At 38.4% G+C, this 15,827-nt stretch overlaps 1 protein-coding gene across 1 annotated transcript in view; it reads right to left on the reverse strand.

The window, feature by feature from the left end:
* Positions 1-15,827, reverse strand: part of NFATC3 (nuclear factor of activated T cells 3) — a 125,597-nt gene that overhangs the window by 31,291 nt on the left and 78,479 nt on the right. Inside the window, 2 exon segments of the mRNA XM_080828223.1 lie at positions 9,736-9,862; positions 10,864-10,919. Of these exon segments, the coding sequence (XP_080684349.1) occupies positions 9,736-9,862; positions 10,864-10,919 (183 nt within the window).

Raw genomic sequence — 15,827 nt, forward strand, 5'->3', positions numbered from 1 at the left:
AAACAGAAAACAATTTCATTTACAATAGCATCAAAAAATAAATTTGTTCCCTAAAGAACAAATTTGGCCAAGGTAAGCAAGACTTACATAGTGAAATCCACAGAACACTGCCAAGGAAATGAAAGAAGACCTAAATACATGGAACAATATTCCAGGTTCATGGACTGGATGACTTAATTAACTGCTAAGAACACAACACTCCCCTCCCCCACACAATTTTCAGATTTAATCCCAAAATCCCAGCAATATTTTTTTTGCAGAAATAGACCCATCCTATAATTTATATGGAATCCCAAGGGACCCCAAATAGTCAAAACAATCTTGAAAAAGTGCAAAGACAGAGGAATCGCACTTTGTAATTTCAAAACTTACCACAAAGCTACAGCAATCATAACTACATGATCCTGGCCTAAGGATAGACATATAGACCAATAGAATAGAGACCAAAACAAACCCTTCAACATACAGTCAACTAAACAGTCGCTTCAACAAATGGTACTGAGACAACTGGGTATCACGTTCAAAATAATGAAGATGGAACCTTATCTGAAAATCACACACGAAAATTAACTCAAGTGGATCAAAGACCTAAACATAAGAGCAAAACTACAAAACTCTTGGAAGAAAACAAAGGGCAATAGCTTCATGACACTGTATTTGGCAATGGTTTGTTTAGCACTATGTACACTGAAAGTATAGACAACAAAAGAAAAACAAAATGGCTTTCATCAAAATGAAAAACTTCTGCCTATTGAAAGACACCATCAAGAGAGTGAAAAGATAACCCACAGAATGGAAAAAGTATTTGCAAATAATTACTTCTGAAAAGGGTTTAATATCCAGAATACATAAGAACTCCTACAAACGCAACAGGACCGAACCAAAGATGTGAGTGTGATCCCAGGATCAATCTAGATGGATGTGTGTGTAGAAGAAGGGAGGCACCAGCTCTTCTCTCTAGGATCACTAATTATGAAGATGAAACAAATGTAGAGATGCCATGTGGTGAAAGCATGCTCAAAATCTAAAGCCAACAGAAAGAAAAACAGTGTTAAGATGAAGAGAAACCTTAAGCCCTAAGATCACACTGCTTGAGCTGAAGCATGTCTAAAGCCAGCATTGCACTTAATCCTCCAGTTACATGAGCCAATAATTTTTTTTGTTAAGCTAGTTTGAGTTGAGTTTTTGTCATTTGCACCCGAAAGTTCTAATTTACTCAAAACAACCTTTCTGAGATAGGGATTATTATTATTACTCCTGCCTTATAGATGAGTATACAGAAGAGAATAAAGGCACTAAGATCTCACAGTAGTTAAGTAGCATCGTAAGGACCTGAATCCAGGTTTTTCTGCCTCCAGAGCCCATGCTTTTTGTGTGTGTGTGTGTGTGTGTGTGTGTGAGAGAGAGAGAGAGAGAGAGAGAGAACGTGTACACGCTGGGGGGAGAGGGTGATGGGGCAGAGGGAGAAGGAGAAGCAGGCTCCCTGGTTAGGGCTCGATCCCAGAGCCCTGAGATCATGACCTGACCCAAAGCCAGGCACTTAACCGACAGCCACCCAGGTGCCCCCAAAGTCCATGCTTTTAATCACTATACTGTATTACCAAGAAAGATTCAACTTCACCATTCCATCACACAAGTAGAGGTTATGAATAACAAACACAATCCTTTATCACATCAAAAAAGTAGCAAGTCCACGATTTTAGATAAATCAACCGGTTGAAAGGACTGCTTCATGTAGAAAATGAATGCATTTTGCTTGTTTTAATGTTTAGCAAAACAGAAAACCATCAGTTAATTTTCTGTGTGTCAAAACAAATGATTTCATTGTTTCCCTTGGGAAACACTTCAGTACACTTTTCTAAAAATTATCTACTTTATCTTCTTATTAAAGTGCTATAACTCCTTTAAAAATAATTTCACTGGGGTGGCTGGGTGGGTCAGTTTGTTGACCAACACAACTCTTGATTTCTGATTTGTGGCTGCTAGGATTGAGCCCGCACTCAAGTCTGGTTGTCCCTTTCCCTCCCCCGCTGCTCTTGCTCTTGCTTGCTCTTTCTAAAAATAAATTTTTGGGATGCATGGATGGCTTGGATAGTCAGGTGTCTGCCTTCGGCTCAGGTCATGATCCCAGAGTCCTGGGATCGAGTCCCACATCAGGCTCCCTGCTCAGCGGGGAGCCTGCTTCTCCCTCTGCCCATCCCACTGGTTTCTCTGACAAATAAATAAATAAAATCTTTAAAAAAAAAAAAAAGAAAAATAGAAAAATTTATAATCTTAAAAAAATAAAATTTTCCTGAATTCACACCTCATTGTCCCTTCTTCATTTATACTACTTTAACATAACTAAAATTTTCATCATCCTCACTAAAATGTAAGAACTTCATTTTATGTAAAAGAAAATAACAATGAGAACCAAAGCACAGTCAAACCTCATCTGACCATTTACCGAACCCCTGTCAATCACAAGTCTCTTCATATAAGCATGGACTCAATCTGAGGAAATTAAGTAAGAATTAGAACAGCTCTGAGACTATATGCATTGTATAGTAGGTAATTAATGGAGCACTTGTTTTGGGGGGTGCATTTGAGCTTGACACTTTTCTCTGGTGTCCTAGCAAGAATGGAATGGGCTCATCATTCATCACTGTGTTAGTCTCTAAATCTGGCAAGCTGTAAGTGAGCCCACCCTTAACAGGACAACCCTTAAAACAGAGAAAGCATATTACCAGTCTTCTTATTGCTTCTGTCCCAATGCTAACATTCCCAAACCAGGCCTCCATCCAGTTTCTTATTCTCACTCAGGTATTTCAAGTATGTGTCTAACAACTCTGACCTCTCTTATGTCGTCATGTACTTTCTTTTCTTCTGACTTTGGCACAACTATAACTTTCTCCCTGTACAACTGGATTCTTTTTCCCTTTTCTACTTCAGTTCCTACTCTGGTCCCAGGAAAGCCACAGTAAATGCCATACGCAGGATGACCTTTCCATATAAAGGAGGGAGAATATTCAAGAAAGCCTCTCACCACTTAATTAATCCTGAATGGGGGAGGTAAGGTCCTTGGTTACATAAGTGGTTGGTTATCATGCACTAAAAAGGACACAGAGGGACTGAGAACTACAGCTTAAATTCACCTTTTTATTGGATAATTCAATCCTTCTTTTTATGTACACTCAGATTCAGAGTTCTGCTTTCCTAAATTGAGTATATTTCCACTTTGCCAAATCAACTATCACTTTTTGTCTATAAGGGATTAAGACTCCAACCGTACCAAATCTACTAAGCCCTCTTTGCTGGTCTAGGATTATTTATTCTTATTTAGAGAGAAATACAGCTAAAAAGAACTTATAATATCTAAAATGACTTGAATTTTAGAAACAGACTAACTCTACCTTTGTGTTAAATATGCTCAATCTCAACTTCAGAATGTAAACTGACTATGGGACAACTTATGCTAAATACAATTTCCAATTTAAAAAAAAGTTATTATACCTGAAACTAACATACCATTGTATGTCAACTATACTTCAATAATAAAAACTAAAACAAAAAACAACAAACTCAAAACAGCCATTTGCAACTGATTATTCTTTCACTGGATATTGATATTGGTCAGATTCCTATGGCTAGGAATACCCTATTGTCAAAAAGGTAACAAAATGTCGTATTCTTTAATAAAAAACAAGTGACTTCTGAATATGTAAAATTATTTTTTAATTTTTTAATAAAGACTTTATGGGGCACCTGGGTGGCTCAGTGGGTTAGGCCTCTGCCTTCAGTTCAGGTCATGATCTCAGAGTCCTGGGATTGAGCCCCACACTGGGCTCTCTGCTCAGCGGGGAGCCTGCTCCCCACCACCACCTGCCCCTCTGCCTACTTGTGACCTCTGTCAAATAAATAAATAAAATCTTTAAAAAATTTTTTTAAAGATTTTATTTATTTGCAATAGAGAGAGAGTCCAAGGTGGTGGAAAGGGGCAGAGGGAGAGAAAGTAGTATGCTCCAGGGAGCCCAAGATGGGGTTCAATCCTGCTTTATGCCAGGACCCTGGGATCATGACCTGAGCCGAAGGCAGACACTTAACCAACTGAGCCACACAGGTGTTGCTGAATATCTAAAATTTTTATAAGCAAAATTTAAAAAGAATTGTCACAATAAGACAAAAATCTTTAATATAAATAATCATACAAATTAATAAGACAAATGTAACTCTAACGTAAGTATCACACACTCGAATTCTTTCTTTTGAAATTCTGTAAAGCTTTATCTGCTCATGAAGAAAAATAAAAATGTTGAGGTCATAAAATTAGTATACTACATATATTTTGGTCCCATTTTTATTTTAAAATGTTGTGCTATAAATGGATCAAAAAGAACCAGAAAGATAGAATGACAGTTTCAGAGCAGAAGACAATTAGGATGTTTGAAAATATTTTTTCAACTTATCTATTTTTTTCCTTTTCTTCCCCCAAAGATTTTATTTATTTGAGAGAAAGAAAACATGTTTGTGAGCAGGGGAGGTGCAGAGGGAGACAGACAAGCAGATTCTGCGCCAAGTGCAGAACTGACACAGGTCTTAATCCCAGGACCCTGAGATCACCCTGAGCCGAAATCAAGAGTTAGAGACCTAACTGACGGAGCCACCTAGACGCCCCTTAACTTGTCTTTTTTTAAAAATAAATTCACACACACACACACAAAATAAATACATTCACAGTAACATATCTGCTTTTATAAAAATTTTATTCAAAACTCCATTTTAGAAAAAAATGACAAAAGCCAAATACTACAGAGAAAAGACAGTAATCAGCCAGAACAAGGACTGCCCACTTTTTTTTTAAAAGATTTTATTTATTCACTTGACAGACAGAGATCACAAGTAGACAGAGAGAGAAGAAAGCAGGCTCTCCACGGAGCGGAGAGCCCGATGCGGGGCTCGATCCCAGGACCCTGGGATCATGACCCGAGCTGAAGGCAGAGGCTTTAACCCACTGAGCCACCCAGGCGCCCCAAGGACTGCCCACTTAAAAAAAAAAAAAAAAAAAAAGAAAGATTATTTATTTATTTATTTGAGAGAGAGACAGAGGAACATTGGCAGAGGTGGGGAGGGAGAAAGGGGAAGACGGGGAGGGAGGAAGGATAGAGCGGGAGACAGAGACAATCTACAGCAGACTCCGCACTGAGCACAGAGTCTGACCCAGGACTCAATCCCACAACCCTGAGATCATGACCTAAGCCAAAACTTTGAGAGGGACACTTAACCAACTGAGCCACCCAGGCGCCCCCAAACACTTCTTGAGTCTTTGTTTTGTGTGTGCCACCTGATTTGTATATTGTCAATCGTAAGGCCAGTGATGACAGCTGATAGTCCAATCCAATATTCCTTCTGTACTCTGGGGCCCCCAGCGATTGCCATTCTCATATATAATGCCCTCTAGGGTTCTGCCTTTATACTATCCTCCCAACTCATGAGCTGATAATGTAAAGGCATTATAAGCCTGTTCAGTTACTACTCTTTGCCTGTTCAGTTACTATTACTAAGACAGTAAAAATGAAAACCTCTAATCGGCTGATCCTCTTCTATTGCTTTTTTATTTTATTTATTTATTTTTTAGAAGTCTTTTTTTTTTTTTTTAATTTGACAGAGAGATTACAAGTAGGCAGAGAGGCAGGCAGGGAGAGGAGGAAGCAGGCTCCCCGCTGAGCAGAGAGCCCGATGCGGGGCTTGATCCCAGGACCCTGAGATCATGACCTGAGCTGAAGGCAGAGGGTTTAACCCACTAAGCCACCCAGGCACCCCTGCTTTTTTTATTTTTAAACAATTCCAGAAGCCCTCTCCCTTCTCTTTGAGGTTAGATTCTACAGTCTCCCATCTTCACAGCATTTGTTAACATTCTTGGACTGCATGTCTGAATCTGAGTGCTATTTAAGAAAGTTACACAACAGGGCAAATTAATATTTATAAATTCATGAATATCAGCATCAAAGGTGTTTTCTGATCATGCCTAGAATCCTATTATGTTCCTGTGGTAACTTACTCTGCCCTTTCTTTACAACAACTATTTCAAACTTGTCTACATTCTTCAAACTGCCAAATCACCCACACTCCCCTCTGCTCACAACAGAAGATTCCATGTTATTCTTTAAAGAAAAAAAAGTTGACGCTATCATATGGAAACTCCCTAAACTCTCCCCTACTAAATGTATAAACCAGTCGAATATATACCATCTTGTTCATCCTTACCTTTCCCCTCCTGTTCCTTCTCCCGACTATGGCCCATTCCAACTTTTATATTTTAAATTTTATTCCTTCCCTGATATTCTTTATTATCATTAATGCTGTCTCCCCTATATAATCAAAACACTAACTATCTGAATCACTTTTTAACCTTTTTGGGCCTCTGCCATATAAATCTCACTCTCCATAGTTAGTAATTTGAAGAAAAGACTAAACTGGTCATTGATACCTTATAATAAGATAGGAGAAATATGGGGGAAATGATTTTTAGTTTAAACTTTCTTTTAACTGAATATATTTGACACATAACACTGTGTAAAATTTAAGGTGTACCACAAGTTAATTTGATACATGCACATATTGCAGGGAAAAGGATTTTTAAAGTAGGCTCCATGCCCAACATGAGAATAGAACTCACAACCCCCAGGGGCACCTGGGTGGCTCAGTGGGTTAAAGCTTCTGCCTTCAGCTCAGGTCATGCTCCCAGGGTCCTGGGATAGAGCCCCACATCGGGCTCTCTTCTCAGCAGGGAGCCTGCTTCCTTTCCTCTCTCTCTGCCTGCCTCTCTGCCTACTTGTCATCTCTGTCCTTCAAATAAATAAATAAAATCTTAAAAAAAAAAGAACTCACAACCCCAAGATCAAGAGTCACAGCTCTACTGACTGAGCTAGTTAGGCGCTCTGAAAGTGGTTTTTGCAATACAAATTTGATCACGTTACCTCTCTGTTAAAGCTCATTTCTTAGAACTTTTTTTTTTTAAATTTATTTATTTGACAGAGAGGGAGATCACAAGTAGGCAGAGAAGCAGGCAGGCAGAGAGGGACAAGCAGGCTCTCTGCTGAGCAGAAAGCCTGACACAGGGCTCGATCCCAGGACCCTGAGATCATGACCTGAGCCAAAGGCAGAGGCTTATACCACTGAGCCACCCAGGCGCCCCACAACTTTTTCTTTTTTTATTAAAGAATAGAGACAGGGGAGAGGGAGAGAGAATGTTAAGCAGGCTCCATACCCAACATGGAGCCTGAAGCAGGGAATCACTTCAAAACCTCAAGATCATGAACTCAGCCAAAATCCAAGAGTCAGACGCTTAACTGAGGCACCCTCTTTTTTTTTTCTCTAAAGATTTTATTATGTATTTATTTGAGAGAGAGTAAGAGAATGGGGAAGGAGCAGAGGGAAAGGGACAAGGTGACTCCACGCTGAGCATGGAGCCCAATGCAGGGCTGGATCCCATGACCCTGAGATCATGATTTGAGCCAAAATCAAGAGTTGGACACTTAACCAACTGAAGTTCTTTTATATCCAACCAACCACAAGACCTTTGCACAAGCTGTTGACTTTATCTGAAATGTTCTCCCTCACTTTCTCTAAGACAGTTATTAACAGTATAGATTCTACAGCCAGATTGCCTGGATTCAAATCTCACCTCCACCACTTATTAGTTGTGTGACCTTGGTTCACTCATATGCAAAATGGAAAGGGCAATTATTACCTACTTTACAGGATTATAAGAGAATAAATTAGTTATTATGTATAAACTGCTTAGAATAGCACCTGGCACACACTAAATGTTCAATATGTCTGCTAAATCAATGAACAAACCTGAGATGTACTCTAGCACAAGAGTTAGTGCCCAGACTCTGGAACCAGATTGCCTATGCATGACATTTAGCTGTAAGATTTAAATGTTCTAAGACTGTGGACATAATACTTAGCTATTCAGTTTCTTCATCTATAAAATAAGGTAATAACCTATCTCATACATCTATTATGAGTTCAAAAGAATAAAGAGAAAAAGGGCTTAGAACAGTACCATATGTATGTATATATATATGTGTGTGTGTATATATATACACACATACACAACATGTCTATAAACTATTATTATTTTCCAGTTATCAACTCAAGTATTACTTTCACATAAAAGCCTTTTCTCAACCTGTTAGCCTAGGCAAGGGTCCCTCTGTTATTTTCACCTATAGCATCGTATCCCTTTCCTACAGAGCCCTGCAGTTTCTAATTACAAATTAGTTAGTAGCTAATTTATTTAGCGATTCATTAACTTCTGTTTGTCCCCCTGGATTATAAGTTTCATGATAAAGGAAATGAGATAGGTTTCACCCAACTGGCGGGCACCCTTAAATACTTAAGGAATTAATACTGAAAAGGCTAACCAAAATCTTTCAGAATGTTTGTATTCTATTTGAAAACTATCTGAAGTATTTTATTACCAAGTAATATATTAACATGATCAAGTAATATTAATTTTCAGATTTGGGAATATAAATGCTTTTTTTTTCTCTTTTAAAGATTTTATTCATTTATTTGACAGAGAGATTACAAGTAGGCAGAGAGGCAGGGAGAGAGAGAGGGAGAAGCAGGTTCCCCGCCAAGCAGAAAGCCTGATGCGGGGCTCGATCCCAGGACCCCGAGATCATGACCTGAGCTGAAGGCAGAGGCTTTAACCCACTGAACCACCCAGGCACCCCTATAAATGCTTTTAGAGGATAAAAGTGAAATATAGTCAGGCTTTAAAGAATATGAATGACAAATGATCATTCATAACCAGTACCCTTTCAAATTTAAGTGTTCATTATTTTCATTAACTATAAACCGTTTAAAAGTTTTTGCAAGAGGGGATGTCTGGGTGGCTTAGTTAGTTAGGTGTTCAACTCCTGATTTTGGCTCAAGTCATGATCTCAGGGTTGTGGGATCAAGCCCCGTGTCAAGCTTGGAGTTCAGTGGGGAGCATACTTGAGATTCTCTCTCTCTCTCTAAAATAAACAAATAAATCTTAAGGAAAAAAGTTTTTGCAAGAATAAGTTTTGAAGAGTAAAGTTCACTATGATTTTTTTATTATCATATGCTCTGATGACTAATACAGTGCCTAAAACAGATCTATAAAGATTTGTTCTCTATGTAACCATCAGCGTGATTACTGCATATAATATTTATGTGTCACAACCAAGACCTGGAAAGTTACACCATTTGAACTATTGCAGAAAGTGGTACAGAAGCTTTGTTAGAGTGCATCTATACAACCAGAAACTCTGGCAACAACTTTATATTCCCCACGGCCCACAGTATGCTATAGTCACTACTGGCCAAATGAAAATCTAGTGGGAGATTTTTCATCTGACTGGAAATGGTTAAGATAAACACACTACCTTCCTGCACTGCTAAGGACACAAGGGGACTTCACACATATTCACAAACACCTGCCCTTAGTGTAGTGCTGGTGATTTCTGGTAGCTACTGAAAAACAGATTTAAAACTTATATTCAATCTTCTGATTTTCTTATAATAAATAACTACAAAATAACAACTAATACCACATCTAAATTTAAAAGTCAACACAAACTTGACAGATTGGCATATGTTGGTATTTTTATTGATTATAAGCACTCTACCTTAAACACTGCCATATAGGTTTCATCAAACAATTTTTTATTCATTATGAAAGCAAGATCTATAGTAAACCATCACAACTTCCCATACCTGGTGTGTAAGTAAAACGTTGAGACTGGCTTTTTTTCCTCTTGCCATTGCAAAGATAAAAGTGCACCTGCACTGCAGCTGTAACTGCTGGGTTATGATATGGAGGAACTTCAAGGACAATGTGAGCCTAAGGAGCATGGAAAGTGAGATTGTGTTACACTCAGAACTAAAAATGAAATGCACCTGCTAAACTCACCATGACTCTTGAGCCTTAACTACACAGTCTCTTCCATCATAGATAATTATGCACATCAATTGGTCATATAAGTCATCTGGAGATTTACTCTATGAAACTCTAGTCTCAACAGAGATAAATTCTTTAAAGTAAGCCACTAAAGGAGAAATTACTTTTTAGTCATCCAACTGGGTTCTAGTTGTAGGAGAAATAAAAAGTCTTATATACTACGTAGTGAGATACTCTGCACTACTGAATATTACATGTTGCTATTGATCTTAAGTGGAAGTCTACTCTGATTTTCAGTCAGGTTTAATATTTCTTGAGCTGTGTTATAGTTTAGATTTCTTAAATTTCACATTCAAAATGTTCTAAACTGGCAATATACAAAATCCATTCCTACATAAAAAATAATTTTACACAAGCAGAGTGAAAACTGTTAGCTCAAACCAATTGCAATCCTTAATCTAATTTCTCCAGGTCTCTGGAGAGCACTGCACAGTGTTATTCTCTACCCCCAGAAGATTCCATCACCAATCCAACCAGGATGAAGGGACCACAGCGTTCAGTGGTGAATCCTGGAAGGCTTAATGTTGAAAAGATGCAAATAATCCTAAATACACAAACCCATGAGGGTTTGTTCTCCCCCCTACTTTTTGCCCATTATATATGTTCTTTACTGAATTTATTTGATTTCTTCACTGCATTCAGAGAAAAAATTTAATGATAACATCAGTAAGAACCTTCTAATAAAAGGGAAAGACACCAATTGTTTATCTATCTTAAATTTAATTTTAGTGTCAGGAAAGTACCTATCTCATGTCCAAACTTCTAAAAATTCGAATTTACTTTTCTTTCATACATAAAGTGTATAACATAACATAAAGTGGCATTATCCAATCTTCTCATCATGCTTCTTAAGTATTTAAAAAGAAATAAAGTAAATTTCTTACCCCTTGACATTTTTCCCTGATTATTTTCCCTTCTACCTCCCACTGAGGTCGTCCATCTATTGAAAGAAACAATTTACAGTTAAAAGTAATTCAAGTCAGAAAGTATATAAACAATATTTAATGTATCTAGTATCACAAGCTTATTGGCAAAGGGAATATTTTTCTGACTTCCATTATGAAAATAAAATATGTACCCATGACCAAAAAAATGGGAAGATAGATCTTGGGCTAACTGAGTTAGCAGGCCCCACAGTTTATTCTGTCAAGTGATGTTTGAAAATCCTCTGAGAGCACCTCCACCAAGTGGTAGCCAATTTCTGCTTATATACCTTAGGTAATGGGAAACTCACTCCCTCACGAAGTAATCCATTTAATCTCTGGATAGTCAATGCTGCTGGATAAGCTCTTCATGATAGATGAAATCTGCCTCCTTATAGTATCCCATCAGTGGTTTAAGAACTACCCCTTGCAGCCCACCAATCCAAAAAATCTTGAGCAGTCCTCTGCTCTTGAGTGGCATCCAGATGTTTAAAAACAGCTATGTTTGCGGGTGTCTCCTCTTCTGTTGGCTAGCCTCCCCAGTTCTGCATCTACCTCTTACACAGTATTTTATTAGCCTTCCTGCCCACTCTTCTTCGAACATTTCTCCAATGTGACCATATCCCTCCAAATGTACCAAGCCCAGATCTGAATAGCCCAGGTGGGAAATGACCCAGCATGGTAGAGAGTGACTAAGGCTCTTGCCACCTTATGTGAAGACACTGCGTCTGCTAATAAAAGTTTTCTGGGGCAACTGCACAATATGACTTAACACTTAGTGTACTGCAGTTTCCCTCAGTCCACTACATTTCCTACCGCCAAATTCAAACTCCTACACTGCACTTACGTATTTTTTCTCCAGCACTTATTAGATTAATTTATCCCTACTAGACTTGGATTTCTTGGCTTGCCAAGATCTTTTTAGACACTGATGGTCTTTGAATGTATTTTCTAGGCTTTCCATGTTTGTGTCACCCAAAGATCTGTCTCTTCCTCTCAAGTGAATTGTTCACCTGGGGGAGAACCCCAACTGCTACTAAAGCTCTCACTCCAGTCTGATGTGCAGTATTCTAAAGCATTCTTTCCTTTTTTTTTTTTTTTTAAGATTTTATTTATTCATTTGACACAGAGAGAGAGAGATCACAAGTAGGCAGAGCAGCAGGCAGAGATGGAGGGGGAAGCAGGCTCCCCACTGAGCAGAGAGCCCAAAGCGGGGCTCCATCTCAGGACCTGAGATCATGACCTGAGCCGAAGGAGTCACTCAACAACTGAGCCACCCAGGTGCCCCTAAAGCCTTCTCTCACAAGTATCTTCACAGTTAGCATGACTTCATCTAGTCTGTAAAGATATCTGAAAAGGCTCAATCAAACACCGTCTTAATTGTGACTATTATTTTCCAGTCTGGTAACTAGATAATGGCTACCCTTGTGCACAAGAGATACTAAAGACAAATGCTATGCCTACAAAAAAATATAGCTCAGTTCAACAATCATCTGCTGGGTCCTGATGTGCCATGCACTTTGGGTTACTGAGTTAATGATGAAAGGATACTCTTATCCTCGGTCTGCGGATGAAAGGCAAATACAAACAGTTCATTATAATAATAAGTATATATATATACATATATATATATATATATATATATATATATAAAATAAAGTGTGGTGGTTACAGTAATAAAGGTACACTCTGAATGTGGTAAGAAAAGTCAGGATTCTTACCCTAGTCTTGGTGAAGGGGTGAGTAAAGAAGGTTTCCTGAGTTCTTGAACTGAGGCTTAAAAATAAGGTGGAATTCAAGTGACAGGGCCTGGGGGAGAGGTCTAGGCAGAAGAGCGGGCACGAGGAAAGCCAAGATGGCAAGAAACTACACAATACAAGGAACCATAAACAGCTGTGTTGACTCAGGGAGGAGTAAGAAATAAGGCTGGAAAGAAAGGCAGTAGATCGTGACCTAAATGCCATGTCAAGGGGCCTAAAATATGAAGGGATTACTGATGGTGCTTTCAGAATGGGAGTTACATATTCACAGCCGCATCTTATCTGAAACCAGTAATTGCTACCATTTAACATGATTCAATTTAAACTAAAAGCACTCAAAATAAAGGAATTCTATAATGAAACTGCCTTACATATACACACATTTATTATATTCAGGCACAAATGAATTTTTATAATGGAAAGGGGCAGCTCTGAGATATTATCTCTTCCTTACACTTCTTTTGCTTAAAATATTAATGCTGCAGGACTTTCCTTGACACCTGATATAAATCAATATTCAGTTACAATCACTTTGCCCTCTTAATTCATAGTACCTTTATCTAGAATTATCTTGTTCACTTATATCTTTATATTTATTGTCTGCTTCCCCACTAGAATGTAGGCCATCAAAGCAAGCAACCGTACGATTTTATTCACCATTATATTCCCAATGCCTAGACTAGTGTCTGTGATGTAACAGATGCTTCATAAATAATTGGTGAATTAATAAACTGTGATACAGAACTGATACTTCTTGAAGACAGGCAGGTATGGGTCAGGATCAAAGGAGTTGGAAGGAAGTGAATTTTATTTTTTGTTTTTGTTTTTTTTTAATTTTTAAAAGATTTTGTTTATTTGACAGACAGACAGCGAGAGAGGGAACACAAACAGGGGAAGTGGGAGAGGGAGAAGCAGGCTTCCTGCCAAACAGGGAGCCTGGTGTGGGGCTCGATCCTAGGACCATGACCTGAGCTGAAGGCAGACGTTTAAAGAATGAGCCCGGGAAGTGAATTTTAAAGGGGAAAAACACATGGAAAAATATGGTTTCCCACCTAAGAACAGGAAGATATAACATTATTAATCAAGTTGGGGGACCCAGTGAAACAAACTGGTTTGTTACGTCTGATGTGATTTTATATTTTAAGTTATCAGTGGGCCATCTACGCAGTATTTGGTGGGTAAAAAGCACATAAGAGGAGTTTAAAAAAAATAATGTGGTTATAGATGGAGATATGATGACTGATGAAATTTCCTAGAATGAAGGAACATAATGAAAAGAAAGCTGAACCACAGAACCTTGGGAAACATCTATATTTAAGGGCCAGAAAAACTGATTAAAAAAAGATGAGTGGGGACAGTTAAAAATGTGCCAAGAACCAGGTAAATACAATCACACAAAGGCCAAGAAAGAAAAGACTGTCAAGGAGAAGTGTGGGTAGCTGATTAGGTTATGTTTCAATATAGAAAATGAATATGGACATGGGGAGGGTATGTGCTATGATGAGTGCTGTGAAATGTGTAAACCTGGCGATTCACAGACCTGTACCCCTGGGGATAAAAATACATTATATGTTTATTAAAATAAAAAAATAAAAAAAATTTATAAAAAAAAAATACAGAAAATGAAAGAGTAAGTAGCAGGTAAGGAAATAAAGGTGATAACATTACCTTTTTGAGAGGCTGGATGATAAATGAAAGAAATAAAATGACAGCTTATGAGGATGTCAGAGTCAACCAAATGGGAATGGCTTAGTATGAAAAGATTTAAACTTACTTAAACCCTAAGAAAAAGTATTCAGGGAAAAAAAAGGTGTTGAAATTATAAGAGGCAACGAAAGTAATGTATAGCCTTAAATACTTAAGTTTTAAAAAGAGGAAAGGATGAAAAACAAATGAGATTACCATTTAAATTAAGAAAAAGAAACATATTAAGCCCCCAAAAAGTGAAAAGGAAAAAAAACACAGAAACTAGGGAAACAGAAAACAAATACTAACTGAAAGGATCAATAAAGTCAAAGTACTCTGGAAACCCTGGCTAAAAAACCAGAGATGGCACAAATAAATAACAGCAGAATGCATTTTTTAAAAGGGATATAATTCCAGATGCAGAAATACAGTATTATAACCAAATTAATGTCAACAAATTTGAAAACTGAGTGAAATAAATAAAATCCTTGTGTGAAATAATAGTGAAAATATATATTGGTCTCTGCCTCTGGTTCCTGGGATAAAACTCCTAAAGTTCCTTAAAACATTCTTTTAAAGATTCTATTTGTTAGAGAGAGAGAGAAAGAGAGAGAGAGACAGCGCTCACACTCCAAAGCAGAGGATGTGGCAGGCAGAGGGGGAAGCGGGCCCCCTGCTGAGCAAGAAACCTGACATGGGACTAGATCCCAGAACCCTGGGATCATGACCTAAGCCGAAGGCCGATATTTAACCAACTAAGCCACGCAGGCATCCCAATGCTCCTAAAATTCTTATGATTTCCTAAGTGATACGAACAGCACAAGGAATACCTTTTGTTCTTGTATTTGGTCTTTATTTTTTTTTTTTAAGATTTTATTTATTTATTTATTTGAGAAAGATCATGAGCAGGGGGGATAGGTAGAGGGAGAAGCAGAATCCCTGCTCAGCGAGAAGCCCGATGTGGGACTCGATCCCAGGACTCTGGGATCATGACCTAAGCCAAAGGCAGATGCTTGACCAACTGAGCCACCCAGGTGCCCTGTATTTGGTGTTTGACCCCAGTTCCTGACACAGAGGTCTTAAATCCCTTGGAATTTCCTGGGTGACAGAACTATCTCTTGTTCTAAGGAGGTGACGTCTGGTGGGCCCTTGGATGGTGGCTCGTCACCAAAAGACCAAGCCATGATTAGAACCTTGGAATATTCAGTCCCACCTCCATTCTCCAGAGAGGGGAGAGGGGCTGGAAATGGAATAATCAGTCAAGCCTGTGTGGTGAAGCCTCCATAAAAATACTAAATTACTCCAAAGACTGGGGGAACTTCTGGGTTGTCAAACACATGGAGGTAGCTGGGATAGTGGCATGTCCATAAGATAGAGAAGCTCTGCACCCACTTCCATATACCTTACTCCACGCATCTCTTCCACCTGGTTGTTCACCTGTATCCTTTATGATATTCTTTATTACATAGTAAACTGGTA

The sequence above is a fragment of the Martes martes genome, assembly GCF_963455335.1.
Source record: "Martes martes genome assembly, chromosome: 17".
Lineage (NCBI taxonomy): Eukaryota > Metazoa > Chordata > Mammalia > Carnivora > Mustelidae > Martes > Martes martes.